The sequence below is a fragment of the Panthera onca genome, chromosome B3, assembly GCF_046562875.1.
Source record: "Panthera onca isolate mPanOnc1 chromosome B3, mPanOnc1 haplotype 2, whole genome shotgun sequence".
Taxonomy (NCBI): Eukaryota; Metazoa; Chordata; class Mammalia; order Carnivora; family Felidae; genus Panthera; species Panthera onca.
The window spans coordinates 72,270,972-72,298,492 of record NC_138344.1 but is presented as its reverse complement, the minus strand read 5'-3'; the positions used below and the strand labels follow the sequence as shown (position 1 = coordinate 72,298,492).

The 27,521-nt window shown below is 39.8% G+C and overlaps 2 protein-coding genes and 1 pseudogene across 2 annotated transcripts; 2 read left to right on the top strand and 1 right to left on the bottom strand.

The window, feature by feature from the left end:
* The first annotated feature begins 1,562 nt into the window (after positions 1–1,562).
* On the top strand, positions 1,563–2,510 carry OR4E1 (olfactory receptor family 4 subfamily E member 1). Its single transcript, XM_060617399.2, has one exon. The coding sequence runs from the start codon at positions 1,563–1,565 to the stop codon at positions 2,508–2,510; it is 948 nt and encodes a 315-aa protein (XP_060473382.1).
* Positions 2,511–7,412: 4,902 nt separating this feature from the next.
* Positions 7,413–8,377, bottom strand: OR4E2 (olfactory receptor family 4 subfamily E member 2). The gene has a single exon (XM_060617400.2). The coding sequence runs from the start codon at positions 8,375–8,377 to the stop codon at positions 7,439–7,441; it is 939 nt and encodes a 312-aa protein (XP_060473383.1). The 3' UTR covers positions 7,413–7,438.
* An 8,790-nt stretch (positions 8,378–17,167) lies between these two features.
* LOC132676082 (Y-box-binding protein 1 pseudogene) lies at positions 17,168–24,718 on the top strand (annotated as a pseudogene).
* Positions 24,719–27,521: the final 2,803 nt, after the last annotated feature.

Sequence of the window (27,521 nt, the reverse complement as noted above, 5' to 3'; positions counted from 1 at the left end):
GAGGCAGGTCACCAAGACACATTCCACTTAGCACCCTAATTATCACATAAATGAGTCAGGTCAGAGTAGGGGCAGAGAGAGCCTGAGCTCCAGGCACAGCTCTTACTACAGTTCTCTGTGAACTTGGGCCAGTTGCTTTACCTCTCTGTGCCTCATTTTCTCTACCTGAAAAATGAAAAAAAAAAGAAAAAGTGTCCATCGATTGATGAATGGATAAAGGAGATGTGGTATATATACACAGTGGACTGTTATTCAGCCACGAAAAAGAATGGAATTGTGCCATTTGCAACAACATTGGTAGAGCTGGAGATTATAAAGCTAAGTGAAAAGTCAGAGACAGACAATTACCATATAATTTCACTCATATGTGGAATTTAAGAAACAAAACAAAGGACCAAAGTGGGGAAGAAGAGAGAGGGGGGAGAGACCAACCAAGAAACAGACTCTTAACTATGGAGAACAAACTGATGGTTATTGTGGGGCAGGGGGGCAGGGGGAATGGCGAAATAGGTGATGGGGATGAAGGAGAGCACTTTTTGTGATAAGCATAGGATGATTACATTTTTAAAAATTCTAATGTTTATTTTTGAGAGAGAGAGAGACAGAGCACAAGCAGGGGAGGGGTACAGAGAGAGGGAGACACAGAATCCAAAGTAGGCCCAGGCTCCCAGCTGTCAGCACAGAGCCCAACGCGGGGCTCAAACCCACGAACTGTGAGATCATGACCTGAGCCAAAGTCGGATGCTCAGCCTACTGAGCTACCCAGGTGCCGTCCTAAATTTTTTTAAATAGTGAAGCCTGGGTCAAAGGGAAACTAATTTAAAAGAAAATAAAAGAACCATGTTTTACTTGTGGGTCAGACAACAGAATTGAACTTTAAGAAGAGCTGAGGATAATCTAGTGAGGACGGTGAGGCTATTGGTCCCGGACCTTGATCTGCAGCTGAAGAATGAGCAAGTCTGCCCTCATCTGAGGGGTGGAGCAAAAGCAAGCCTCCATCACTCTCTCCAGATTCTCCAAGGTTTCCTGGGTTTTATCCAGCCTCCCCTAAAGAAATTGCCATATTGCTGGTTGTCCATCAGCTTGGTGAAAAGCCTCTGCCTTCTGAAAACCAGATCATTCCCATTACAGTCCCAGGGCATCACGGCAGAAGCCAACAGAGGAGCAAGTAGTTTGCGGGAGTGAAAAATGCAGGCAACGGGCAATAAAGAAAACTGCTCAAAGTCAGGATTTGTATGAGTTTGAGCAAGTTATTCTCTTGGGGTAGAAAAATCTTAATTTTTTCTCCTGTAAAGATTTATAACTAAACATAAGCCCTCCCCTCTCCAAGGTTGTTTTATATCTCTTGGTGAATCATGATTCTACACACTATTATTCCAAAACGTGTGTGTAGCACCTACTATGTGTCCAGCATGATTTAAGGTGCTGAATAGGGATTTTAAAATAAGATACTGACGGAGGAAAAAGTCAAACACAGAAGAAATTAAGTGACCAAATGATTGATGCAGATGCTAAGTGTTATTTTTTTTTCCTAATTCTTGACAGGGTGTCCAACAAAGAGAATGGAAGAGGCCGGCCTACTCAATCAAACCTCTTCCATCACATATATACGACTTAGAGGCTTATCTGTAAATCAGAAGGTGCAGATGGCTGTGTTTGCCATGTTCCTCACTTTCTATGTCCTGACACTGATTGGGAACATCCTCATTGTCATAACGATTACCTATGACCGCCGGCTCCATACCCCTATGTATTTCTTCCTCAGCAACCTGTCTTTTATCGATGTCTGCCACTCCACTGTCACAGTCCCCAAGATGCTGATAGATACATGGTCAGAAGAGAAGCTCGTCTCCTTTGATGCCTGTGTCACTCAGATGTTTTTCCTGCACCTCTTTGCCTGCACAGAGATCTTTCTCCTCACCATCATGGCCTATGATCGGTATGTGGCCATTTGCAAACCCCTGCAGTACATGACAGTTATGAACTGGAAAGTATGTGTGCTTCTTGCTGTGGCCCTCTGGACAGGGGGAACCATCCACTCCATCGCACTGACCTCCCTCACCATCAAGCTGCCCTACTGTGGTCCCGATGAGATCGACAACTTCTTCTGCGACGTACCTCAGGTGATCAAATTGGCCTGCACGGATACCCACATCATTGAAATCCTCATCATCTCCAACAGTGGGCTGATCTCTGTGGTCTGTTTCGTGGTCCTCGTGGTGTCCTACGCAGTCATCCTGGTGAGCCTGCGGCAGCAGCTGTCCGAAGGCAGGCGGAAGGCCTTATCCACCTGTGCAGCCCACCTCACCGTGGTCACATTATTCCTGGGCCACTGCATCTTCATCTATTCCCGCCCATCCACCAGCCTCCCTGAGGACAAGGTGGTGGCTGTGTTTTTCACCGCTGTCACCCCCTTGCTGAACCCCATCATCTATACTCTTAGGAATGAAGACATGAAAAATGCCTTGAACAAGTTAATGGGAAGGTTGGAGGGGAGAGGGAAAAAATAACTATTTTTTTAAGTTTATTTATTTATTTTGAGAGAGATTGAGCAGAGGAGGGACAGAGAGAGAGAGGGAAAGAGAGAATACCAAGCAGGCTCTGCACTGTGAGCACAGAGCCCGGCATGGGGCTCAAACACACGAACCGTGAGATCATGACCTGAGCGAAAACCAAGAGTCAGATGCTTAACCAACTGAGCCTCCCAGACGCCCTTCAATGTCTAAGCTCTTAACATGCCTGGTGTTCCTAATCAAAGAAATGCCTTGCAAAGAATAAGGTACCTAACGTTCATCAGGCTAGATGTCTTATGAAATTGTCTTCTGGCCCAATATCTGACAACCATAGCAGTAGTTAGGATTTTTAATATCTTCCATATCCTGGAAATTGTTCTAGGCACTCTGCATTTACTCCATTATCAGAACAACTTATGAGGTAGGTGTTATGCCTGTTTACAATGATGAAACTAAAGCTCAAAGGGAGCAGACAGCATGCCCTAGGTTACCCAGCTAGGAAATGATGGAAGCAGAATGGTAAGTCAAGTGTATCAACATGAACTCATGCTATTTTCATTACACCATGCCACTTTTCCTGCTTTTGTCTTAGGGTGATAAACAAAGTTTAAACAAACCTTCAGATTGCTGAGTAGCACTTGACCACACCATTCACTCAGAAGCTTGCCTAAATAGCTTGGCAAACACTAGTGAATCAGGCAAAGTGAGTTTGCTTATGACTTAGTGATGTAGAAAGATTGAGCCATTGAAGTTATTGATATCCTCAGGTGCTCAGGAAAAATCTGCCATCAGAGCAATTGAATGGGGATATCTTATTATTTATTCAATTGATAAATATTTACCAAGCACCAGGAAATGCAAGCTGGTGCAGCCACTCTGGAAAACAGGATGGAAGTTCCTCAAAAAACTAAAAATAGAACTACCCTACGACCCAGCAATTGCACTACTAGGCATTTATCCATGGGATACAGGTGTGCTGTTTCGAAGGGACACATGCACCCCCATGTTTATAGCAGCACTATCAACAATAGCCAAAGTATGGAAAGAGCCCAAATGTCCATCGATGGATGAATGGATAAAGATGTGGTGTATATATACAATGGAGTATTACTCGGCAATCAAAAAGAATGAAATCTTGCCATTTGCAACTACGTGGCTGGAACTAGAGAGTATTATGCTAAGTGAAATTAGTCAGCCAGAGAAAGACAAAAATCATATGACTTCACTCATATGAGGACTTTAAGGGACAAAACAGATGAACGTAAGGTAAGGGAAACAAAAATAATACAAAAACAGGGAAGGGGGCAAAACAGAAGAGACTCATAAATATGGAGAACAAACTGAGGGTTACACGAGGGGTTATGGGAGGGGGGATGGGCTACATGGGTAAGGGGCATTAAGGAATCTATTCCTGAAATCATTGTTGCACTATATGCTAACTAACTTGGATGTAAATTCAAAAAAAATAAAAAGTAAAACAAGTTAAAAAAAATATTTACCAAGCACCTATTATGTGCTAAGGGCCTCTTTGACAAAATGACATTGAAGCTAAGATCTGAAAGATGAAAAAAAGCCAAGCATGAAAAAAAGAGAGTGATGAACATTCTAGGCAGAAGAAATGGAAGGTGTAAAGGCATATGTTGGAAAAAACTCTGGCGTGGTCCAAGAAATGATAGACCAATGGGGTTATAGTTTAGACTCTAAGGCAGAGAATGGTGACAGATGATAGTGAAGAGGTGAAAAGAATACTTTTATGTCCTCTCAAGGCTCAACTGACTTAAAAAGGTAACACAATGGGAAAACAAGTCTTTTTAAACGTACTGTATCAACTAGGTAGGTGGGAAAACAAATCTCAACCCTTATCTTGCATGATATATCAAAGTAAACTTACAATGGACCACAAACCTAAAATTTAAAGCTGAACTATAAAATTTCTAAAAGAAAACAGGAGAAAATCTTTGAGACTTTGGAGTAGGTGAAGATTTCTTAGGACACAAAAGGCATCAATCTTAAAAGTAAAAAATTGATAAATAAGAACTTAATCAAAATGTAAACTTCTGCTCTTCAAAATATATCATTTAGAAAATAAAACAGCAAGCCACGGAGTGAGAAAAAATATTGCCAGGACAAATGCAACAAAGGTCTTATATCCAGACTATATACAAAATACTGTTGTATACTCTTAAAACACAGTGACAAGAAGACAAAAAAATAATAAATGATCAAATATCTGAAGAGACACATCACAACAAAGATATATTAAAGGATAATAAGCAAACTGAAAGGTTCTCAGCATCATCAGTCATTAGGGAAATGACAAGTAAACCACACACTCACGAGAATGCCTAAAATTAAATATTGACAATACCAATTTGTTGGATGTTAAACTCGTATACTTCTGATGAGAGTATCAAATGATACAATCACTTTGGGGGCGCCTGGGTGGTTCAGTTTGTTAAGCATCTGACTCTGGATTTTGGCTCAGGTCATGATCTCACATTTTGAGATCAAGCTCCATATGGGGCTCCTCTCTGAGCATAGAGCCTGCTTGAGATTCTCTCCCTCCATCTCTCTCTGCCCCTCCCCTGACTCAAAAAAAATTTTTTTAATTAAAAAAATAAAAATTAGAAAATTCATACAACCACTTTGGGGGCACCTGGCTGGTACAGTCAGTGGAGCATGAGACTCTTGATCTCGGGTCATGAGTTCAAGCCCCATAGTGGGGGTAGTGTTTACTTAAAAATACATAAATAAAGAGGTGTCTGGGTGGCTCAGTTGGGCGTCTAACTTTGGCTCAGGTCATGATCTCACATTTGGGGAGTTCAAGCCCCATGTCAGGCTCTGTGCTGACAGCTTGGATCCTGGAGCCTTCTTCAGATTCTGTGTCTCCTTCTCTCTCTGTCCTTCCCCCGCTCATGCTCTATCTGTCTGTCTGTCTCTCTCTCTCTCTCTCTCTCTCAAAAAGTAAATACACATTAAAAAAATTAAAAATAGGGGTGCCTGGGTGGTTCAGTCGGTTAAGCATCCCACTTCAGCTCAGGTCATGATCTCACAGTCTGTGAGTTCAAGCCCCACGTCGGACTTTGTGCTGACAGCTCAGAGCCTGGAGCCTGCTTCAGATTCTGTGTCTCCCTCTCTCTCTGCCCCTCCCCTGCTCATGCTCTGTCTCCCTCTGTCTCAAAAATAAATAAAAACATTACAAATTTTTAAAAATAAAAACAAAATAAATAAAATTTAAAAATTAAAAATAAATAAATAATACATAAATACATAAATACTAAAAATATTTTTATTTTTTTAAGTTTACTTATTTTGAGAGTATGTATGCACATACATGAGCAGGGGGAGGGGCAGAGAGAGAGAGAGAGAGAGAGAGAGAATCCTAAGCAGGCTCCACACTCAGCACAGAGTCCAAAGTGGGGCTCATCTCACAACCATGAGATCATGACCTGAGCTGAAATCAAGAGTCGTTCACTTAACCGACTGAGTCACCCAGATGGCCCCTAAAATACTTTTAAAAGATCATACAACAGCTGTGGAAAACAGCGTTGTAGTTTCTTACAAGTTAAACATACACTTACTATATGATCCAATAACTCTACTCCTAGGTATTTACCCAAGAGAAACGAAGACATGAGGCCAAAGTAACTCGCAACTAAACATTTATATCTACTTTATTCACAATTGTCAGAAACAGACAACATCCAAATGTCCATCAATAAGTGAATGAATAAACAAAGTATGGTATACCATAAGGTATTACTCAACAATAATAAAACATAAGCTACTAACACCCACAAAAACATAGGTTAATCTCAGAAACAGCATGCGGAGCAAAAGAAGTCAGGCACAGAAAAAGTTCATACTGTATGATTCAATTTATATGAAGCTCTAAGAAAGACAAATCTAATTTATAGTGACAAAAATCAGATCTTTGGGTGCTTGGATGGGGATAGAAGGATTGGCTGGGAAGGGACTGCGGAAACTTTCTGAGGTGATGGAAATGTTCTACATCTTGTTTGGAAAGATGGTTACATGGGTGTATATATATATATACCTTTGTGAAAATTTCTCAAACTGTACATTGAAAATGCATGCATTTTATGTAATTAAATTTTACCTCAAGAAAGCTTATTTTAAAATAAGTTTTTTATACATTTCCACCTTGATTTCATCAAATAAAAGTCCTATGAAAAATACAAAATAGATCCAGGAATAATGAGAGAATCACTTTCAAAGTAACTCAATTCAATATAAATCAGTGAAGGCTTAAATAAACACACTGAAAATAAATCTGAAAGCAAGCTTGAAACCACTATAATTTATAAAACATAGGTGTGATATATATTGCTTCCCAGAGGCAATAGCCCACAGAATCCACAAATCAAGAAAATGTGTTCTCTCACAACTGTACTTGTTCCTGAAACTGAATCCATGCCCCAACTTGTGTTCTTTTACTAGTGAAATCAGAAGCCTTCTTGGAACTTTTCCAGATTCTTTTTCCTTATTTGTTTCACCATCATCTTTTCCTTTATATAAGTAATAGTTAATAAATCCTTCTCTTTAATACAGAAGTCTGCCCTTCTCTGTGCCATTTTATTTATTTTTTAAAGCTATCATTATAAAACTTTGACACTTTCTTTTTTGTTGTTGTTGCTGTTTGTTTATTTATTTATTGGGGGGGGGGGGGGCAGAGACAGAGGTAGAGAGAGAAAATCCCAATCAGGCTCTGCACTGCCAGAGCAGAGCCCAATGTGGGGCTCAACCCACGACTGTGAGATCATAATCTGAGCCGAAACCAAGAGTCCAATGCTTAACTGATTGAGCCACCTAGACACCCCAACATGCCATTTTACCTATTAATTTTGTTCTTTACTTTTACTGTTAAAGATATGGCCATAATCATATTTGTAATTCCAAACCCATCATGTACCTGACTTCATGAAAAAACCTCTCTGTCTGAGATGCTTCATGGCACTTTTTACCTCCTCATTTCTCAAGGTGTAAATGAGAGGATTCAGCAAAGGAGTGACCACCGTGTAGAAGACAGATACCACCTTGTCAATGGAGAAGCTAGTGTCTGGCCGAGTGTAGATGAAGATACATGGTCCAAAAAAGAAGGCAACCACCATGAAGTGGGCTGAGCAGGTAGACAGGGCTTTCCGGCGCCCTTCAGCTGACTGTTTTCTAAGAGAAACCAGGATGACCGTGTAAGAGGTGACCAAAGCCAGGAAACAGGTGAGGGAGATGGTTCCACTATTAGACACAATTAGCATTCCCGTGAGGTATGTATCTGTGCAAGCCAGCTTGATGACAGGGGGCACATCACAGAAGTAGCTATCAATAATTTTGGGGCCACAGTAAGGTAGACGAATGGTCAAGAAGGTCTGCACCAGAGAGTGAACAGTAGCCCCCAACCAGAGAGCAAAGACAAGCTGTACACAGACCCTCATGTTCATCACATTAGAATAGTGCAATGGAGCACAGATGGCTACATAACGATCATAAGCCATAATGGTCAGCAGAAAGATCTCAGCACAAGCAAACAGATGTAGGAAGAAGAGCTGTGCAATGCAATTATCAAAGGAAATAGTCTTTATCTCTAAAAGCAAGCCCTCTAGCATCTTGGGCACAGTGACAGATGAGTGGCAGATGTCAATAAAGGACAGATTGCTCAGGAAGAAATACATGGGGGTATGGAGGCGTGGAGTAAAGACTATAGTAACTACAATGAGAGTGTTTCCCAAAAGGGTTAATACATATGTGACGGAGAATGCCAGAAAAAATAGTATCTCCAGCACCCACTTATCAGTGAGTCCCAAGAAGACAAATTCAGTCACTCTTGTTTGATTTAGAGCATCCATCCAATGAGTTTCAAAAGGACCTTGCAAGGGAAAAAAAAAGACATGAAAGCTAATTTAGCTTTAATAGTATACAAGTAGAATTAATTGAAGTGACTGCATTCCCATATGAGTTCTTTATTTATTATCAAGCCATATAAAATATAAGACCAACTTAAAAGCAATTGTTACAATATACCCATGATATATCAGGAGTCATTCCAGGCACTTTATATACACCATTCTATTTAATCACAACTGCACCATGGCATAAGCATTATTGTTTCTGGCTTGCAGATGAGATAAATGAACCTTACAGGAATAAGCAAGTTGCCCAAAATGCTTAGCCAGTAGTTAGCTGGCTTTTTCCATTTCAGTCTAATCCACAGATAATGCCAAATTAATCTTCCAAAATACGACTCCCAACTAAAATCATTCACCATTTCCCCCTTCCTATCAAATTAAAATGTACATGCAAAGCCTGCAACAGTCTGCAACCTATTTATTTTTCCAGTCTGGGATCCTCCTTTATCCCCCTATGTATTCATCTCTCCAGGCAAGCAGGTTACTACGCTTCGGCCATGCTACCTCCTCCTTTAAGAAAACTTTGCTGATACAACCAAATCCTATCTCTTCTCTTTCATACCTATTTCATGGTACTGAACTGTAAAAAAAAAAGAAAATAATACATTTGTTTCTGTTCCCCCATTAAATTGAAATTTTCTTAAAAAGCAATAACTACATAAGAATTATCCTTTGCGGCACTTGGTACAGCTTCTTGCACACAGCAGGTGTTCGAAAAAAACACTTTTATTTGAACTGAACCTACCTTCTTAGATAACCTGGAAAAAAATACAATTCTTCCTTCACCATAAAGCTAAAAAATGACTTAAGAAACTTAATTTTTTTAATTCTGTAATATGATTTGTCCTCTAGGAGATATTGTTGTATAAATACTAAAGCTATTTTGCCCCTAATTTTCTATGTTGATTGGCCAGTCAAAAACTGTAACAGAGTTTAGGAAATAATTACCACAACCATAAAAAATATTTATATTCTTGATCCAACTACTTCACTTGTAGGAGTCTCCTAAGCATCCAAACTGTCAAAAAAGCTAAATGCAAGAAAGTATTAATTACAGCATTATTTAAAATAACAGTCACTGGATTTTTTTTGAAGCTTAAATGAATAGAGTGGAAGTTGAATAGAATTACATGCAGCCATTAAGAATGGTAGTAACAACAGATTGCCAATATGAAAAATTTTGAAATACTATGAAGAATAAGACATGAGAAAATTTGTTTATGCATTCTCAACAGTTTAAAATATATACAGCTTGGGTGGCTCAGTCGGTTAAGCGTCCGCCTCTTGATTTTGGTTCAGGTCATGATCTAACAGTCATGAGATCAAACCCCAAGTTGGGCTCCCTGCCGGGCAGGGAGCCTGTTTAAGATTCTCTCTCCCTCCCTCCCTTCCTCTCCCTTGCTTCAGTGTGTGTGTGTGTGTGTGTGTGTGTGTGTGTTCTCTCATGTGAGTGTCAGGTCACAGGGCACCTGGGTATCTCAGTCGGTTAAGCATCCAACTCTTGATCTCAGTTCAGGTCTTAATCTCAGGATCATGAGTTCAAGCCCTGTGTTGGGCTCCACACTGGGTGTGAAGCCTACTTAAAAATATTTTTTTTGCTAAAATATACTAGTGCCATATAAATTATCAAAATTCAAAGAGTAGATTAGAAGAAAATATTGTAACATATATGACCAAAAAAGGATAATATTCCTATTATTTAAAGAACTCTTAAAATATGACAAGAAAGAACAAATGACAATTAAATATGGGCAAAAAGTATGAAAGGGCACATCACAGAAAGAGAAATGCAAATGACAAATAAGTATGAATAAGAAAATACTCAACTTCAGCAGTGAGTTAAAAAAATGTTTTCTGTCTCTCTTCAGATTGGCAAAGGAATAAGAAGCTGAGTACGCTATAGACTGCTATTAGAAGTAGATATTATCCAAAATTGCACCAGCATTCTTCTCGAAACTAGAACAAGCAATCCTAAAATTCATATGGAACCACAAAAGGCCCCGAATAGCCAAAGTAATTTTGAAGAAGAAGACCAAAGCAGGAGGCATCACAATCCCAGACTTTAGCCTCTACTACAAAGCTGTCATCATCAAGACAGCATGGTATTGGCATAAAAACAGACACATAGACCAATGGAATAGAATAGAAACCCCAGAACTAGACCCACAAACGTATGGCCAACTCATCTTTGACAAAGCAGGAAAGAACATCCAATGGAACAAAGACAGTCTCTTTCACAAATGGTGCTGGGAGAACTGGACAGCAACATGCAGAAGGTTGAAACTAGACCACTTTCTCACACCATTCACAAAAATAAACTCAAAATGGATAAAGGACCTGAATGTGAGACAGGAAACCATCAAAACCTTAGAGGAGAAAGCAGGAAAAGACCTCTCTGACCTCAGCCGTAGCAATCTCTTACTCGGCACATCCCCAAAGGCAAGGGAATTAAAAGCAAAAGTGAATTACTGGGACCTTATGAAGATAAAAAGCTTCTGCACAGCAAAGGAAACAACCAACAAAACTAAAAGGCAACCAACGGAATGGGAAAAGATATTTGCAAATGACACATCGGACAAAGGGCTAGTATCCAAAATCTATAAAGAGCTCATCAAACTCCACACCCGAAAAACAAATAACCCAGTGAAGAAATGGGCAGAAAACATGAATAGACACTTCTCTAAAGAAGACATCCGGATGGCCAACAGGCACATGAAAAGATGTTCAACGTCGCTCCTTATCAGGGAAATACAAATCAAAACCACACTCAGATACCACCTCACGCCAGTCAGAGTGGCCAAAATGAAGAAATCAGGAGACTATAGATGCTGGAGAGGATGTGGAGAAACAGGAACCCTCTTGCACTGTTGGTGGGAATGCAAATTGGTGCAGCCGCTCTGGAAAGCAGTGTGGAGGTTCCTCAGAAAATTAAAAATAGACCTACCCTATGACCCAGCAATAGCACTGCTAGGAATTTATCCAAGGGATACAGGAGTACTGATGCATAGGGGCACCTGTACCCCAATGTTTATAGCGGCACTCTCAACAATAGCCAAATTATGGAAAGAGCCTAAATGTCCATCAACTGATGAATGGATAAAGAAATTGTGGTTTATATACACAATGGAATACTACGTGGCAATGAGAAAAAATGAAATATGGCCTTTTGTAGCAACATGGATGGAACTGGAGAGTGTGATGCTAAGTGAAATAAGCCATACAGAGAAAGACAGATACCATATGGTTTCACTCTTATGTGGATCCTGAGAAACATAACAGAAACCCATGGGGGAGGGGAAGGAAAAAAAAAAAAAAAAAGAGGTTAGAGTGGGAGAGAGCCAAAGCATTAGAGACTGTTAAAAACTGAGAACAAACTGAGGGTTGCTGGGGGGTGGGAGGGAGGGCAGGGTGGGTGATGGGTATTGAGGAGGGCACCTTTTGGGATGAGCACTGGGTGTTGTATGGAAACCAATTTGACAGTAAATTTCATATATTAAAAAATAAAATAAAAAAAAAAAAAAAAAAAAAAAGAAGTAGATATTATCAAGACCTTTTTGGAAAATGACCTGCCAGTACCTATCAAAATTCTAAATGCCCATACCTCTAACCAAGAAGCCCACTGCTAGGATTGTATTTCATAGAAATAAGGGAATAAGTAATTAAGGATAAATGTTAATTGAAGCATTTTTAGCAAAACAAGGAACTGGAAACAAATTGAATATTTATTAACAGAGATATAAGTAAATAAATTTTAGTACAGCCACAATTTGGAATATTATCTAGCCATTAAAAAGAAAGAATGAGTTGCATTGAACACACTGACTTAAAGCGGTGGTTGTCGATATGGCCATAGTTAGAACCACCTGAGGCGGGTGGAGCGGTGGGGGAGGAGGGGGGTGGAGCTTGAATTTTGCTGCACAGGCCTCACCTGAGACAATTAACGCAGGCTTTTTAAGGGTTGGACCTGTCAGTACTTTTAAAGCTCTTTGGCATTTCCAACATATAACCGAGATCACAAACTATTAACTTCAAGGTATGTCAACAATATATTTTTAAGTAAAATGGGTGCATTATGAATATAATATGAACCAGGAGGGGAGGGAGGGAGGGAGAGAAGGAGGAAGGGAGAGAAAAAGGAAAGAAGGAGCAAACAAAGGAACAGAGGAAGGAGGGAATCAAGGGATGTGTGTGTGTGCGCATAGGCTCAAACATACACACACACACACACACATACACTTACATATTCATGAATTATGTGTGCATGTATTTATTCTTAAAAGAATAGAAAATAGGTGTGGAAGAATACACAGTTATTTTAACATTAGTTACTTGTGGAAGTATCAAATTGAAAGGAATAGTAAGATTTTATTAATTTTTATATTATACTCTATAACTGTTTAGGTTTGTGTAATAAGCACGGATTACTTTGTTGAAAAAGCAAAGTGGTAAAAGCATGTGTCTGGGAAAAAAGGAAAGGAAATGAAAATGCTCACTTCATGGGATCATGAGCACATTTTTCCTTCTCCACGTCTAAGAGTTGATAATCTGGTTATGTGTCTTCTAAGGCAGTATTTTTTTTTTTTTTTAACGTTTATTTATTTTTGAGACAGAGAGAGACAGAGAGAGACAGAGCATGAATGGGGGAGGGTCAGAGAGAGAGGGAGACACAGAATCCGAAACAGGCTCCAGGCTCTGAGCAGTCAGCACAGAGCCCGACGCGGGGCTCGAACTCACATACCGTGAGATCGTGACCTGAGCCGAAGTCGGACGCTTAACCGACTGAGCCACCCAGGCGCCCCTAAGGCAGTATTCTTAAAATGGGGAGGATCTTTCCCATAAACTCCTGGTCAGCAATGCCCTAGCAGCAGAGAACCAAGAGCTGTTCTGCTTTCCGCTAGGAAAAAGAGGAAAGAGGCTTGTCACAACAGCACATTCAACGGATTCAAATAACTATGACCTTTGGCCTTCACCTCCCTAAACCTCAGTTTTCTGAGCTATAAAATAGGAACTAGGTGCATCTCTTATACATGATTAGATGTAGCAAATATACAGGTCTCCTGTTGAAAAGACTAAAAGAGAAGCAAGGAGATGGAAAGAATCTCTAGCTTCATTAGGGGCTTTGTAGCACAGAAAATGGTCGTTAAAAATTGAAGCTCATAGGCACATTTTGCTTTAGAAGAATCTAATGAGAGGCACTGAATCTTGGGATTGGCTGAAATTCGCAAAGCCAGGATAATTCCCTTGATGGCCTTAGTCTGTTTCCAGGGGCAACAGATGGTAGCTGCTACATTTTCAGACCAGAGTAATCTACACTGTGCTGGGAAAAAGAGTTTTTGCTCTTTTTTTTTTTTTTTTTTTTTTTTTTAAAGGTGGGATAATGGGGCCCCTGGATGGCTCAATTGGTAGAGCTTGTGACTCCTGATCTCAGGGTTGTGAATTCAAGCCCCATGTTAGGTGTGGAGATTACTTAAAAATAAAATCTGGGGTGCCTAGGTGGCGCCTAGGTTGAGCGTCCGACTTCGGCTTGGGTCATGATCTCACAGCCTGTGGGTTCAAGTCCCACATCGGGCTCTGTGCTGACAGCTTAGAGCCTGGAGCCTGTTTCAGATTCTGTGTCTTCCTCTCTCTCTGACCCTCCCCCGTTCATGCTCTGTCTCTTTCTGTCTCAAAAATAAATAAAACGTAAAAAAATTTTTTTAAATAAATAAAATAAAATATTTTTTAAAAATTAAGTAAATAGGGGCACCTGGGTGGCTCAGTCGGTTGAGCTTCCGACTTCGGCTCAGGTCAAAGATCTCACAGTCTGTGAATTCGAGCCCCGCGTCTGGCTCTGTGCTGACAGCTCAGAGCCTGGAGCCTGTGCAGATTCTGTGTCTCCCTCTCTCTCTGACCCTCCCCCACTCATGCTCTGTCTCTCTCTGTCTCAAAAATAAATAAACATTAAAAATAAATTTAAAAAAAAAATTAAGTAAATAAAAAGAGGTGGGTTGAGGTTTTAACTCTGGGATTAAGTCTCTTTAGAAAAATTGCTTAGCCTCCCTGAGCTTCAGTTTTCTCATTTGTGCAAACTCAAATTATGAACCTATTTCACAGAACTGTTACAAAAGTGTTACTACATATTGCCTGGCACTTAAAATGTATATATAAAAAGTCCATTCTTTTCACTGATACCTACCAATCTCTGTGAGAAAATATCCCAAAAAGACCAGAGAAAATGTAGGTCATGTGTTTACACAACCTAAAACAAAGACCACAAAAAAGTTGATGAAAGAAAGTGAGGAGCCACTGATCAATCAAACACTATTTAGTGAATGCCCCAGCAGGATCTGTACCCAAGGAGCATTCTTCCCTCAGACCTTGTCATGACTTTTTCTGTCTCATTTTAAGTTTGTTTGTTTGTTTGTTTATCTATTTATTTTTTAGTAATCTTTACATCCAATGTGGGGCTTGAACTCACCACCTCCAGATCAAGAGTCACATGTTCCACTGACTGAGCCAGCCAGGCACCCTTATTATTCATTAATAAGGTATTATCTCAAATATCACTCCCACGTGGAGGCTCTCCTGATGCTTATACCTAAAAGAACACTTTCTAATTACACAGTCTCCTAGTGCATCTCCTTTGTAGCACTTATAAATACCTGAAATCACCTGAATTATTTACATCTCTGTTTATCGTCTGCCTTTCCAAATATAAACCTCTTGAGGGCAAGGACTAGATCTGCCTTGTTAACTGCTACATACCCAAAACTTGTGCTCAACAATGAATGAGATCCCAAAACCCAGCCCACACTACGTTGAGCCATGAGACTAAGACTTCCACGCTCCAAAACGACAGAGCCCCTCAAGAAATGCTAGGCAGTCTCTTCCCTAAAGGGTCCATAAAAACAGAAACATATGTGATTAAAACTAATAAGTATATTAAAAATAATAGTCATAAGTAATAATAATTAACTTTGTCTGAAAAGAAAAAGTATATAGTGCCTACTGGAAGTAGGAGATTTAGCACTCTCCTGATTTTTAAAGATTCCATTCTTTTCTCCTTCTGAAAAGAAGCAGAGAACCTCCTTCAACCTTCTCAATATGTCTTTCTCTACTCCTCTCAAGCCTTTCCCACTCCTTGCCCACCATCATGCTGGTCTATTGTGTCATATCTCTTTTCTTCTCTTTTTCCCATTCCCAAAAGGAAGAGGGCAAAAGTCTGGAGGGCTTAGGAAGCATAAGAAACAATGTGGACAAGTGAGGCACATTGTAATGGCCCAATAAACCTGAAGGAAAGAAATGTACACACAGAGATGTTATGAGTGATTTATTTGCTATAAACCCACCAAATTTCACTCATTCCCTGAATAATCCAGTAAACTCACAGATGGACTGATCCATGAATAATTTGGCAGATGGGGACTTTCAAGTGTAGAAAAAAGGACTCACGGCTTGCAAACTAAAGATGTCAAGTAGAAAATACTGAATTCAAATTATTGAGGTCAAATGAAAATTAGTTTTTAAATGCGTCTTTTATCGACTTAGTAGTGGGCTTTTTTAAAAAGAAAATTTCTTGGAAAAAAAAAAGAGCTTTTTTTTCTGTCGAATGTATCAAGATTTAAGCCTTGAGGCAAACTTTTATTTCTAATTCAAAGCTTTCATCATTTACTTTTTTTTTTAAGTGGGCTCCATGCCCAATGTGGGTGGGGCTTGAACTCATGACCCTGACATCAAGAGCCACATGCTCCACCAACTGACCCATCCAGGTGTCCCCAGGGCTTTCATCGTTTAGTCTACTAATAGATCAAAAGACTAGTTCCTTAATAAATGGAGTGTTGAGAAATTAATCACAGAGATAAGGTGGGAGTAAAGTGCCCACATTCTGTGAACACCAAAGAAAATTAGAGAAGAATGTCTACTTCCTCTGACATGATAACAGGTCCTTTTAGGGGTACATGCAACCTTTAACAAGAAGTACAGTGGTGGGAATAATTGTTTTCAGGCATCCCTTCTATACAAGCCCTGGACCAAAACCTCCACACAACCAGGAAGTTATGATGGTTGTACTTCTTTCTTATGCCAACACTGATTTGTCACGGAGTCTTTCCTAGAATTATGGAGATTTGATGGGATATTAGAAAGAGAAGTGTGGAAACCCACAAAGAAACCTAAATGATACCTCTCTGACCTTATCTACTACCACCCTCCCCTTCATTCACTCAGCTCCAATTACATGGACTCCTTGCTATTCCTCAAACGCTTGGAGCACATTCCCACCTGATGGCCTTTGCACTGGTTGCTTCCTCAGCTGGGAACCTCTTCCCCTAGATCCCATAGTCAATTCTCCCATTCCCTTAATGCCTTTCCTCAAATATCACCTTCTCACTAAGGCTTATGCTGATGACCCTACAGAAAACTGGAACTCACCTAGAATCCCCAGCATGCCTGATCCCATTTACCCTGATCTACTTTTTTATTTTTTGAAAGCATTGATCACCTTCTAACATATATGATTGATCTACTTAATTAGTCTATTGTTTCTTATTGTCCATCTCCTGCTCCTAGAATGTCAACTCCATGAGGGCAGGAACTTTTGTATGCTTTGTTCAATGAAGTATCCAAAGTATCTGGAAAATTACATAGGACATAGTATTAGTTCAATAAATACTTTTGAGTGATTATAACCTCTCCAATATTTTAACTTAGTCCTTTAGGAATTGATCATTAGAAATGAACTTACTGGGGTACATGGGTAACTTAGTTGGTTAAGCAGCCAACTCTTGATTTTAGCTCAGGTCATGATCTCACAGTTCGTGAGTTCAAGCCCCATGTTGGGCTCTGTGTTCACTGTGTGGAGCCTACTCCAAATCTCCCCTCATTCTGGCCCTCCCCCCACTCTATCTTTCAAAAATAAATACATGTTAACAAAAACGTTTTTAAAAAAAGAAACGAGGGGCGCCTGGGTGGCTCAGTCGGTTAAGCATCCGACTTCAGCTCAGGTCACGATCTCGCGGTCCGCGAGTTCGAGCCCCGCGTCGGGCTCTGAGCTGACGGCTCAGAGCCTGGAGCCTGCTTCCGATTCTGTGTCTCCCTCTCTCTCGGCCCCTCCCCCATTCATGCTGTGTCTCTCTCTGTCTCAAAAATAAATAAACGTTAAAAAATTTAAAAAAAAAAAAAAAGAAACGAATTTGCTAGCTTAAAGATTATGACTCAAAATAGTGTTGCCAAACTGCTTTCCGTAATGTTTGCAGGGTTAAGTAATTCACTCATGGTCACTTGGTTAGCAGTTGGTTGAAATGGGATTTGAACCTTTCAAGGCCTACACTCTCAACCACTGTGTCATGCTATGTAGAAGAGATTGAACCAATAAACATCAAGTGGTCTTTAAAGAACAAGAAATTACAACTATGCACCCCTTGAAGGGAGGGAAATATCTCATTCATTTTTGTATCTACATAGCAAAGTATCTGGCACAAAAGAGGAACTCACTAAATACTTGTTGAATCAATTGACAAAAAAATACTTTTAAAAAGCAACATTGCACATAATAAACATGAAAAGTCTCAAAATTTAGGGGGAAGTTGATCTGTGCATTAAAATCATTGCCCAGGTTTTTAAAGAAGTCAGTAGAAACCTTATCAACAAAGGGACAATTGAACTAAAAGGATCAGAATCCCCACTGGACATCAATAGTGTGTACATTAATGTGTATTGTGTACACTGGGATTCTTCATGAAAGACCAAAGGACATTGAAAATCTGTCCCTTTCTGCCCTTTGCTCTTTCCTCATACCTTTCACTCAAGGGCTGGGCAATGCCCATAGCAGCTTCACAAAGTAGACAGTAACAACTTGCCCCTTTTTGAAATCACTGCTCTGAAGAGTATAGTGATTTGCTGGGGATCCAACGTGATGAGCAGCAGAGTTGAATCCTTTACCTCCTAACTCCTTAATTTCAGCCTCGTCATCTCTGCCATTTCTTCAGAGACACCCCAAGTCTTTTCTCTCTGTTTCCACCTGACTGCTATTTCAGGACTGCAGGCTCAGACCTTGGCAAAGACACGCTTAGAGAAGGCTCCTTTCACTGAGAGGAACCTGAGTTTTCATCTTACTAGACCATCACCATTTCAGCCTCAAATGGATTTGATCTTGAGCTACCAAAATCTTTTTTTTTTTAATGTTAATTTATTTTTGATAGAAAGAGCATGAGCAGGGAGGGGCAGAGAGAAAGAGGGAGACACAGAATCCGAAGCAGGCTCCAGGCTCTGCACTGTCAGCACAGAGCCCAATGCATGGCTCAAACTCATGAACCGTGAGATCATGACCTGAACCGAAGTTAGACACTTAACTGACTGAGTGACCCAGTTGCCCCCGAGCTGCCAAAATCTTGCTTAGAGGGATCTTGTAGGAGGGAACTCCTTGGCTGTGTCAACTGAATGCCAGGGGCTTAAACCCTAAAGAAGAGACAAGGTAGAAGCTCTTGGAACACACTGAAGTATGACAGCTTTATTTCTCTAATAAAATGGAATATGGTTAAGTTTCAAAGATATTTTATGGCTCGCCCTACCTTCGCATGGCAGAATCAGAATTCTGTCCCAAGTCTCCTGCCCTTAGATTTTTCCACTACTCGGCAGTTGCCTCTAGAGAGCTGAGGTAGATTAACTCCTAAATCTCTTTTAGTACATTGTACTTAGTTTTTATTTTTAAGATTTTGTTCTTTGGAGTTTATCATAGTATTTATTTTTTTTTAAGATTTGATTCTTCATAGTATATTATGATCTTATCTACTTGGTTGCCAACCAAAACAGGAAATAAACCTCTGAGAAAAAAAGGTGCTCTGAGGTTTTTAAAGGTGGAGAACCAAATGGTGTCTTCTCTGCATACAGAGAAAGCACTCAACAGCGCTTCCCCCATAGGTTACAGGTTTACACAATCTGTACACAGAGTTACGTCCCAGTGAGTGGCACTGGATTGGGAAGCCGAAGGGGAGCAGAGCTCTCATGCTTCAGCTGTACTCTTCCATTTCTTCTCCAGAACAGCCCAAATCTAATATGTATGCTGACTTTCAGAGCACCAGAAAGACAGGCTTTCTCTGGTGGTAATGAGGACTCTGTTGCTTACACAAACAAGCAAAGACTGAATGACCATCTGCCAGTAGAAGAGACTCATTCTTTCTTTGGAAGATTGTATCATATTCAACATTCATTCCACAAACATTTGTGAATGCCTAGCAGGCACTGTGCTAGGCAGAGGGAAGTGATGGTCTAAATCACTCTCAATCCCAATGGCTTTTTGATGACTAGAAAGAACAGGTGCTGTGGCAAAATCTAAAAGGTGACAAGTCATAATCCTAGACATTTTGAGGAACCCGGGAGGGTGTATGTATTTGTGGCGTTGAGGGTGCCTTTGTAGAAAGCAACACAATGAAAAAGTATACTGAGTCCTGAGACTGAAGAGAGATTAAAATAATTCTCATAAATTAAGAGTCCTTCTACTAGATGTATAAATACCACACCAAGTAAAGAGGTGGTAAAACTCACCAATTCTCTCCAATTACACAGGGGTGATTTGGCTGGCTCTTATAATGTTCTTTCTTCCATTTCTTCCATAATCCCTTCTGAAATGAAACAGAAAGAAAACAAACGGATTTGGTCATTAGCAGCTGGTTATCTGTTTAAATGGTCTCACCCTTTTAATGTTGGTCTCTGGATTTTTTTTTAATCTCTTTCCTTCTCTGTAAATTTTGCATTTGTCCGTTTCAATACTTCTTCCTTCTTCTAACCAAGTATGGTAGAACTAAGCCTACTTGACCTTGCCACTTTAATCAGTAACTACCATGGGCACCATTAGAACTATATTTGAACAGGTTCCAAAATCTGCCACTCAAAACCATTCCTTCATTCAACAAACAGTTTTATGGAAGGAAAGTACTTATTTTTTGTTAATATAAATAAATTGTATACTTTATGAGATATAAGCTAATATGAATTTAAAGCTTAAAATTTTTTATCAGGAAAATATAAGTGTTTTGATCATGGTACTCATGTCACAATGTACACATATATCAAATCATCACATTGTCACTTCAAGTGTATGTAATCTTTACTTGTCTGTCAATTACACCTCAATAAACCTGGGGGGCAGGAGAAAGAAAATAGAAAAGTTTCTGTGGAGTTGTGTCAAGTCAAAACCAGTTAGTCTTAGGTTCTATTGTTGTCCTGCTGAACTAACAAGCATTATTGAGTAAAGACCTATTTTGTGAAATAATATATCTAAAAATTTGAATTCTGGGGTGCCTGGTTGGCTCAGTCAGTAGAGTATGTGACTCTTGATGTCACGATCATGAATTCAAGCCCCGTGTTCCTCATGAAGCCTAAGAGAAAGAAAGAAAGAAAGAAAGAGAGAAAGAGAGAAAGAGAGAAAGAAAGAAAGAAAGAGAAAAAGAAAGAAAGAAAGAAAGAAAAAGAAAGAAAACTAATAATAGTTTTAAAAATTAGAATTCTGCTCTTTTTTTTCACTCCTTTAACAAACTGATCTATCATAATCCTGGGTACACTTACACAGGTCACTTGACTTTATTTTCGTTATCTGGAACATAGGTACTAATTTGATCCCTTTAATTATTGCGATAGTTAATTTTATATGTCAACTTGGCTAAACCATGGTACCCACTGTATGATCAAATACAGGTCTAGATGTTATTGAGACGGTGTATTTCAAATGTGGTTACCATTTAAATCAGTAGACTTTAAGTAGATTACCTTCCATAATTGGGTGTGCCTCATGCAATCAGTGGAAACCCTTTAAAGAAAAGACTGAAACCCCCAGAAAAAGGAATTCTGCTTCCAGACTCAAGACTGCAAGACCGACGCCTGCCATTTTCCAGCCTGCTGATCTGCCATGCACACTTCAGATTTGCCAGGTCCCACAATCTCATGAGCCAATTCCTTAAAATAAATCTCGGTCTCTGTCTCTCTCTCATTCTATCTCTCTCTCTCTCTCTCTCTCTCTCAATATATATATATATATATATATATATATATATATATATATATATATATACATACAATTTAGTTTGATCATAGATGATAGATCAATTGATCAATAGATAAATAGGTAGGTAGGTAGATAGATAGATATCCTATTAGTTATGTTTTTCTGGACAACCCTGACTAATACAATGACCTCCCTTGCAATTGTCTTAAAGATGAGCATGTGGTTTAGGTTTAGGAAAGGTTACATATATAGGAAGGCCATTATTCCTTTATCACTCCCAGGAGATAAACTTCTCCTGAAGATCTTATTATATTCTCTCTCCCTCCCTCAACATCTATCTTACCTAAACAACAATAGTCATTATTACTTTACAAAGGTGAGGCAGATAGAGGATAGGAAAACTCAGGGTCATCAAACCAAATCAATCAACCCACTTACTTTATGAAACTTTGACTCTCTTTAAAAGACCAAAGCAGGGGCGCCTGGGTGGCTCAGTCAGTTAAGCGTCCGACTTCAGCTCAGGTCACGATCTCACGGTCCGTGAGTTCGAGCCCCGCGTCGGGCTCTGGGCTGATGGCTCAGAGCCGGGAGCCTGCTTCTGATTCTGTGTCTCCCTCTCTCTCTGCCCCTCCCCTGTTCATGCTCTGTCTCTCTCTGTCTCAAAAATAAATAAACGTTAAAAAAAAAAATTAAAAAAAAAAAAAGACCAAAGCAATATTCCTCAACGTATAATCAGTAACATTAATTCATAGTCTTATCTTGCTTGTTTGAAATAGATTTTCCACTAACATTAAACACTTACCACCTACTCCAAAACCTCCTCGTTATTCAGTTGTCCTCTTATACCCTGTTACAGAAGCCCAGGATGGAAAATCCTATAGCACAAAATTTTACACAGGGTGGATTTCAGGCTTGAAAGCTTTGGGATTTTTATCTGTCAGACATAGGATTTTGAAGTGCTCATTGGATGACTATAATTGAACTTGCCATCAATGAATACTCAGGGGAACTATTATAAGTTTTCCATTTCAATGAATTTCTTGTTATTAGTCTCATTCATTTAGCAGTTTAATAAGTGGACAATAAAACCAGCAGCCTCCAAATGTTGAAGAGTGCCAAACTTTTGGCAATTAGTATGACATCAGTTTGTCTAGCCACCATACTAATGATTGCAATACACATCAGAGATTCAAAGTCCACTGACAAATGAACCTCACCCATGAATACTAAATAAATTAGTATCAATCCATGGGCTCCCAAAATACCCAATATGCAGTCTGGAACTCAGTTAGTTTCCAGAAATAACTGACTCAACACCTCCTCATTTGTCTTTTCTATTGCTTGAGTAAAAAAGTCAAAGCAAAAAAATACAACCGGCTCTGTACAGATTATCCACATAAGATAACCTCTTTATGTAAGGCAAAAATATCAAGATGTTTGGAACCAGCTAGTTTTTAAATCTCCTTAAAAGATTTTTGACTACCTAAAGGAAAAACAATAATGCATGGTGGAATTTATAATACGCAGAAATAAAATATATAAAAATAATAACAAAAAAGGCTGGGAGGAGGAAAATGGAAGTTTGGAAGATTCTTATGTTATACAGGCAGTGGTATAATATTATTTTATAATATACTGCTTTAAAGAGTATTCTCTAAATGCTAGAGAAACAGTAAAATAAAGTGGTATAGTTAATAATGTAATAGTAGAGATGAAATAAAATATTTTTAAAAACTGAGTTAATCCAGGGCACCCGGGTGGCTCAGTCAGTTAAGCATCTGACTTCGGCTCAGGGCATGATCTTGCTGTTCATGAGTTCGAGCCCCGTGTTGGGCTCTGTGCTGACGACTCAGAGCCTGGAGCCTGCTTCAGATTCTGTGTCCCCCTCTGTCTCCACCCCACTCCTGCTTGTTCTCTGTCTCTGTCTTTCAAAAATGAATAACCATTAAAAAAAATCTCACTTAATCTAAATGATAAAAAGAAAAAGAACATAAGAAAAATTAGGTTGGAAAACAAATAGCAAAAACGGTAGATTTAAACCAAACCCCATCAATAATCACATTAAATGTAAACGGTCTACCTTATATCTAGAATATGTAAAGAACTCTTACAACTCAACAATAAAAAGACAAATAACCAACCTGAGAATGGGCAAAGGATTGAAACTGACATTTTCCCAAAGAAGATACACAAATGGCCAATAAGCCCATGAAAAATTTTTCAACATTATTATCCTTCGGGGAAATGCAAATCAAAGCCACAACAAGATACCACTTCACATGCACTAGGATGACTATAGTCAAGAGACAGAAAATGACAAGTGTCACAAAGGATGTGGAGAAATTAGAACCCCCAATAATAATTGGTAGGACTATAAAATGATGCAGGCATTTTGGAAAATAATTAGGCAGCTCTTCAAAATGTTAAAGACAGACCTATCATAACCCAGCAGATCCACTCCTACACCCAAGAGAACTGAAAACATATGTCCACACAAAAATTTGTACATATTCATTGCAGCATCATTCATGCTATCCAAAAAGTGAAAACAACTAAAATGTCTATCAATTGACAGAAGGTTAAACAAAATGCGGTATGTTCATAAAATGGAATATTATTCAGTAATAAGAAAGGAATGAGGTACTGATACGTGATACAACATGTATCCACCTTTGCAGTGTAGGAGATGAAGAGACTATGAAGTTTGATGACGTTGAGGAGAAAAGAATACCGAGGCAACAAATGTCACGGGCCCTGGCAGAGTTCCATCATCGCAAAGTCAGTAAACACACAGCAGACTGTAACCATTTACAGATGCTTGGCCATTACCAGAATCACCAGAACAGTGAGAGTAGGAAAAAGAACAAGGGATGGGTGAGTGCTCCCGAAGTCCAGGCCCAGAAGCACCACCCCTACCTCAGGCCATGGGTGTCACCTTACTATATGTGTAGATTCCATGGGCCTTGACCGGACGATTCCAATGCTCTGGTGCAGGAAGTGATGGAGGATACTGACAACCAGGGTGCAGGACAGCAACGTGGACCAGTGAGACAGAATGTGAATCAGAGCTATAGACCATAATTCTTCAGGGCCCCTCTTCACCAAACACAGCCTAGTGAGGACAGCAACGAAAGGGAGATGAGAGCCAAGGTCAGCAGCCATATCGGAGTCGGTACCACAACTTCAGTTACCTCCTCAGATGCCCAGAAAACCCTAAACCACAACATGGCAAAGAGACAAAAGCAGTTGATCCACCAGCTGGAAATTCATCTGTTCCTGAGGCTGAGCAAGGTAGGGCTGAGTAAAAGCCAGCTTAGGACCTCTGCCAAAATCTAGTTTACTCATCCAACCAAAAGAAATGAATATAAAATTCCAGTAAGAAGAAATTTATAAAATATTGGAGCTGATGCTGTAAGTGCTTGCTTTTTTGTCCATGGACTAGATAACTAGAACTATCTGCATTATCTGTGCAGCTTGGGGTTTTTAATATTTTTACCTAAAGCCCTTTACCCTATCTTTTGGGTAATGACAAACAAGTTTTTTTGTATTTTTTTTTAATGCCTGGTTTTTCTCAATACATCTTTAAAGGTTTTTAAATTGTGGGGTGCCTGGGTGGCTCAGTCAGTTAAGCATCTGACTTCAGCTTGGGTCATGATCTCACCGCTTGTGGGTTCGAGCCCCGTGTCTGGCTCTGTGCTGACAGCTCAGAGCCTGGAGCCTGCTTCGGATTCTGTGTCTCCCTCTCTCTCTCTCTGTCCCTCCCCTGCTCGCACTCTGTCTCTCTCTCTCTCTCTCAAAAAATAAATAAACATTAAAAAAAAATTTAAAGATTTTTAAATTGTTTCTTATCTGGCCAAGTTGAAATGACTAGGAATCTCACTTTGACTCTGTAACAAAAGTTTATAACTTGATTTTTTAAGTCAATTGTAATATTGTGATTTATATTAAGAAATACATATTTGGTCTTCATCCCCTTTCCAAGCACAGGGCTCCAAAAACCCTAGGAATTTCCTAAGTGATGAGAACGATAAAGGTGTCTTTTTTATGTTACTAAGGTACCTTTGAAAGCACCGAAGGAGCGGGGAGCTGGTTGCCAGGAGAACCAACCTTGGTTTTTTTGTTTGTTTGTTTCTTAAAGTTTATTTATTTATTTTTGAGAGACAGAGAGAGAGAGAGAGAGAGAGGGAGCATGAGCTGGAGAGGGACAGAGAGAGAAGGAGAGAAAGAATCCCAAGCAGACTCCATACCGTCAGGGCAGAGCCTGACTCCAGGCTCAATCCCATAAGATCGGGCCCTGAGCCAAAACCAGTCTGACACTTAACTGACTGAGCCACCCAGGCGCCCCAGGAAAACCGACTTTGTAATTAAAGATTTGGGACTTTCAGTACCACTCCCTGACCCCTGGGGAGTGGAGAGGGGTTGGAGGAGCAGGAGCAGGGAAAGGACAGAGAGAGAGGGAGACACAGAATCCAAAGCAGGCTCCAGGCTCTGAGCTGTCAGCACAGAGACTAACACGGGGCTCGAACTCGTGAACCATGAGATCATGACCTGACCCAAAGTCAGACACTTAACCAACTGAGCCACTCAGTCACCCCTCTAGCTTGCCTTTTTTAAAATGAGAGCTCACAAATGGAATTATCAGGTAAAAGAAATATGAACATATTAATGGCCTTGATTTGTAATGTCAGATTATTTTCCAACAGGATTATGTCCATCCAAATTCCATCTTAAAAAAAGTTCATTTTAGGCACCTGGGTGACTCAGTTGAGTGTCTGACTTCGATTCAGATCATGATCTCATGGTTCATGAGTTCAAGCCCCACATCATCAGGGAGCCCACTTCACATCCTCTGTCCCCCTCTTTCTCTCTGGCCCTCCCCCACTCATGCTTTTTCTCAAAAATAAAAGCATTTTTTTATAAAGTTCATTTTAGGGGCACCTGGGTGGCTCAGTTGGTTAAGTGTCTGACTTTGGCTCAGGTCATGATCTTACAGCTCATGAGTTCCAGCCCTGCATCAGGCTCTGTGCTGACAGCTCAGAGCCTGGAGCCTGCTTCTGATTCTGTTCTCCCACTCTCTGCCCCTCTCCCACTCATGCTCTGTCTCCCCCCTCTCTCAAAAATAAGTAAACATTAAAAAGGTAATTGAAAACAAAGAAAAAAGTTCATTTTATTTATGTATTATATTTATTGGGGGTGGGGTAGAGAGTGCATGCATTCAAGTAGGGGAGGGGCAGAAGGAGAGGGAGAGAGAGAATCTCAAGCAGATTCCATGCCCAGCACAGAGCCCCATGTGGGGCTTGATCTCATGACCATGAATCATGACCTGAGCCAAAATCAAGCGTCAGATACTTAAATGACTGAGTCACCCAGGTTCCCCTCAAAAGTTAATTTTAAAAATCACAATGAAAACTCACTTCTACCTCACCCAAAGACAATTCTGTTTAATCTTTGATTCCAAACAAATTGTATAATACATGGCTAACTATATCTTATATTAACTTGGAGCAGCCCTCACTTTTGATTTCCAAATAACCTACAATCTGAGCCTCAGAGCTCTGGTCAGCCTCATCGTGTGTGGGGACAAAGCTACATCAATAATCATTTATTTTCTACTCTAGCTAACAGTAGGCTATAATGTTTAACAAACTTCATTGAAAATTTGAAGACAATATAAGGGAATTACAAAGCAGGAAAGGAAAATCTTAAAACTAACTAAAGATTTTTATGATTCTTAATGTCCAATGACCATGCCTTGCCGTAGGAATCCCCTACTGGCTCTCTTTCCTCTCCTTGAATTGCAGCATATTGCCTATGCTTACTTTTCCCCCCATCTTCTATGGGTGATTATATCCCTGCATTCAAGTGCAAAGCCCTACACCTCATTTCTACCCTGCCTGATAAACTCCTAAAGTATATTAAGATTGTATCAATTTCTCAGGAAAGCATGTAATATCCTTGCAAAATCAATCAGAATATTTAACATCTCATTTTGAAGCATTTGGATCTGGATTTCCAAAGTTCAGGGTCTCCCCAAAAAGATTGAGTATCACCACAGTGGTCTCTCCTGAGCAAATAATCTACCCCATATACAAACTCCATCTTGCAGCC

Excerpts from the sequence above, each read along its gene's own strand:
- OR4E1 (XM_060617399.2), top strand. The coding sequence starts at position 1,563 with ATGGAAGAGGCCGGCCTACTCAATCAAACCTCTTCCATCACATATATA.
- OR4E2 (XM_060617400.2), bottom strand. The coding sequence starts at position 8,377 with ATGGATGCTCTAAATCAAACAAGAGTGACTGAATTTGTCTTCTTGGGA.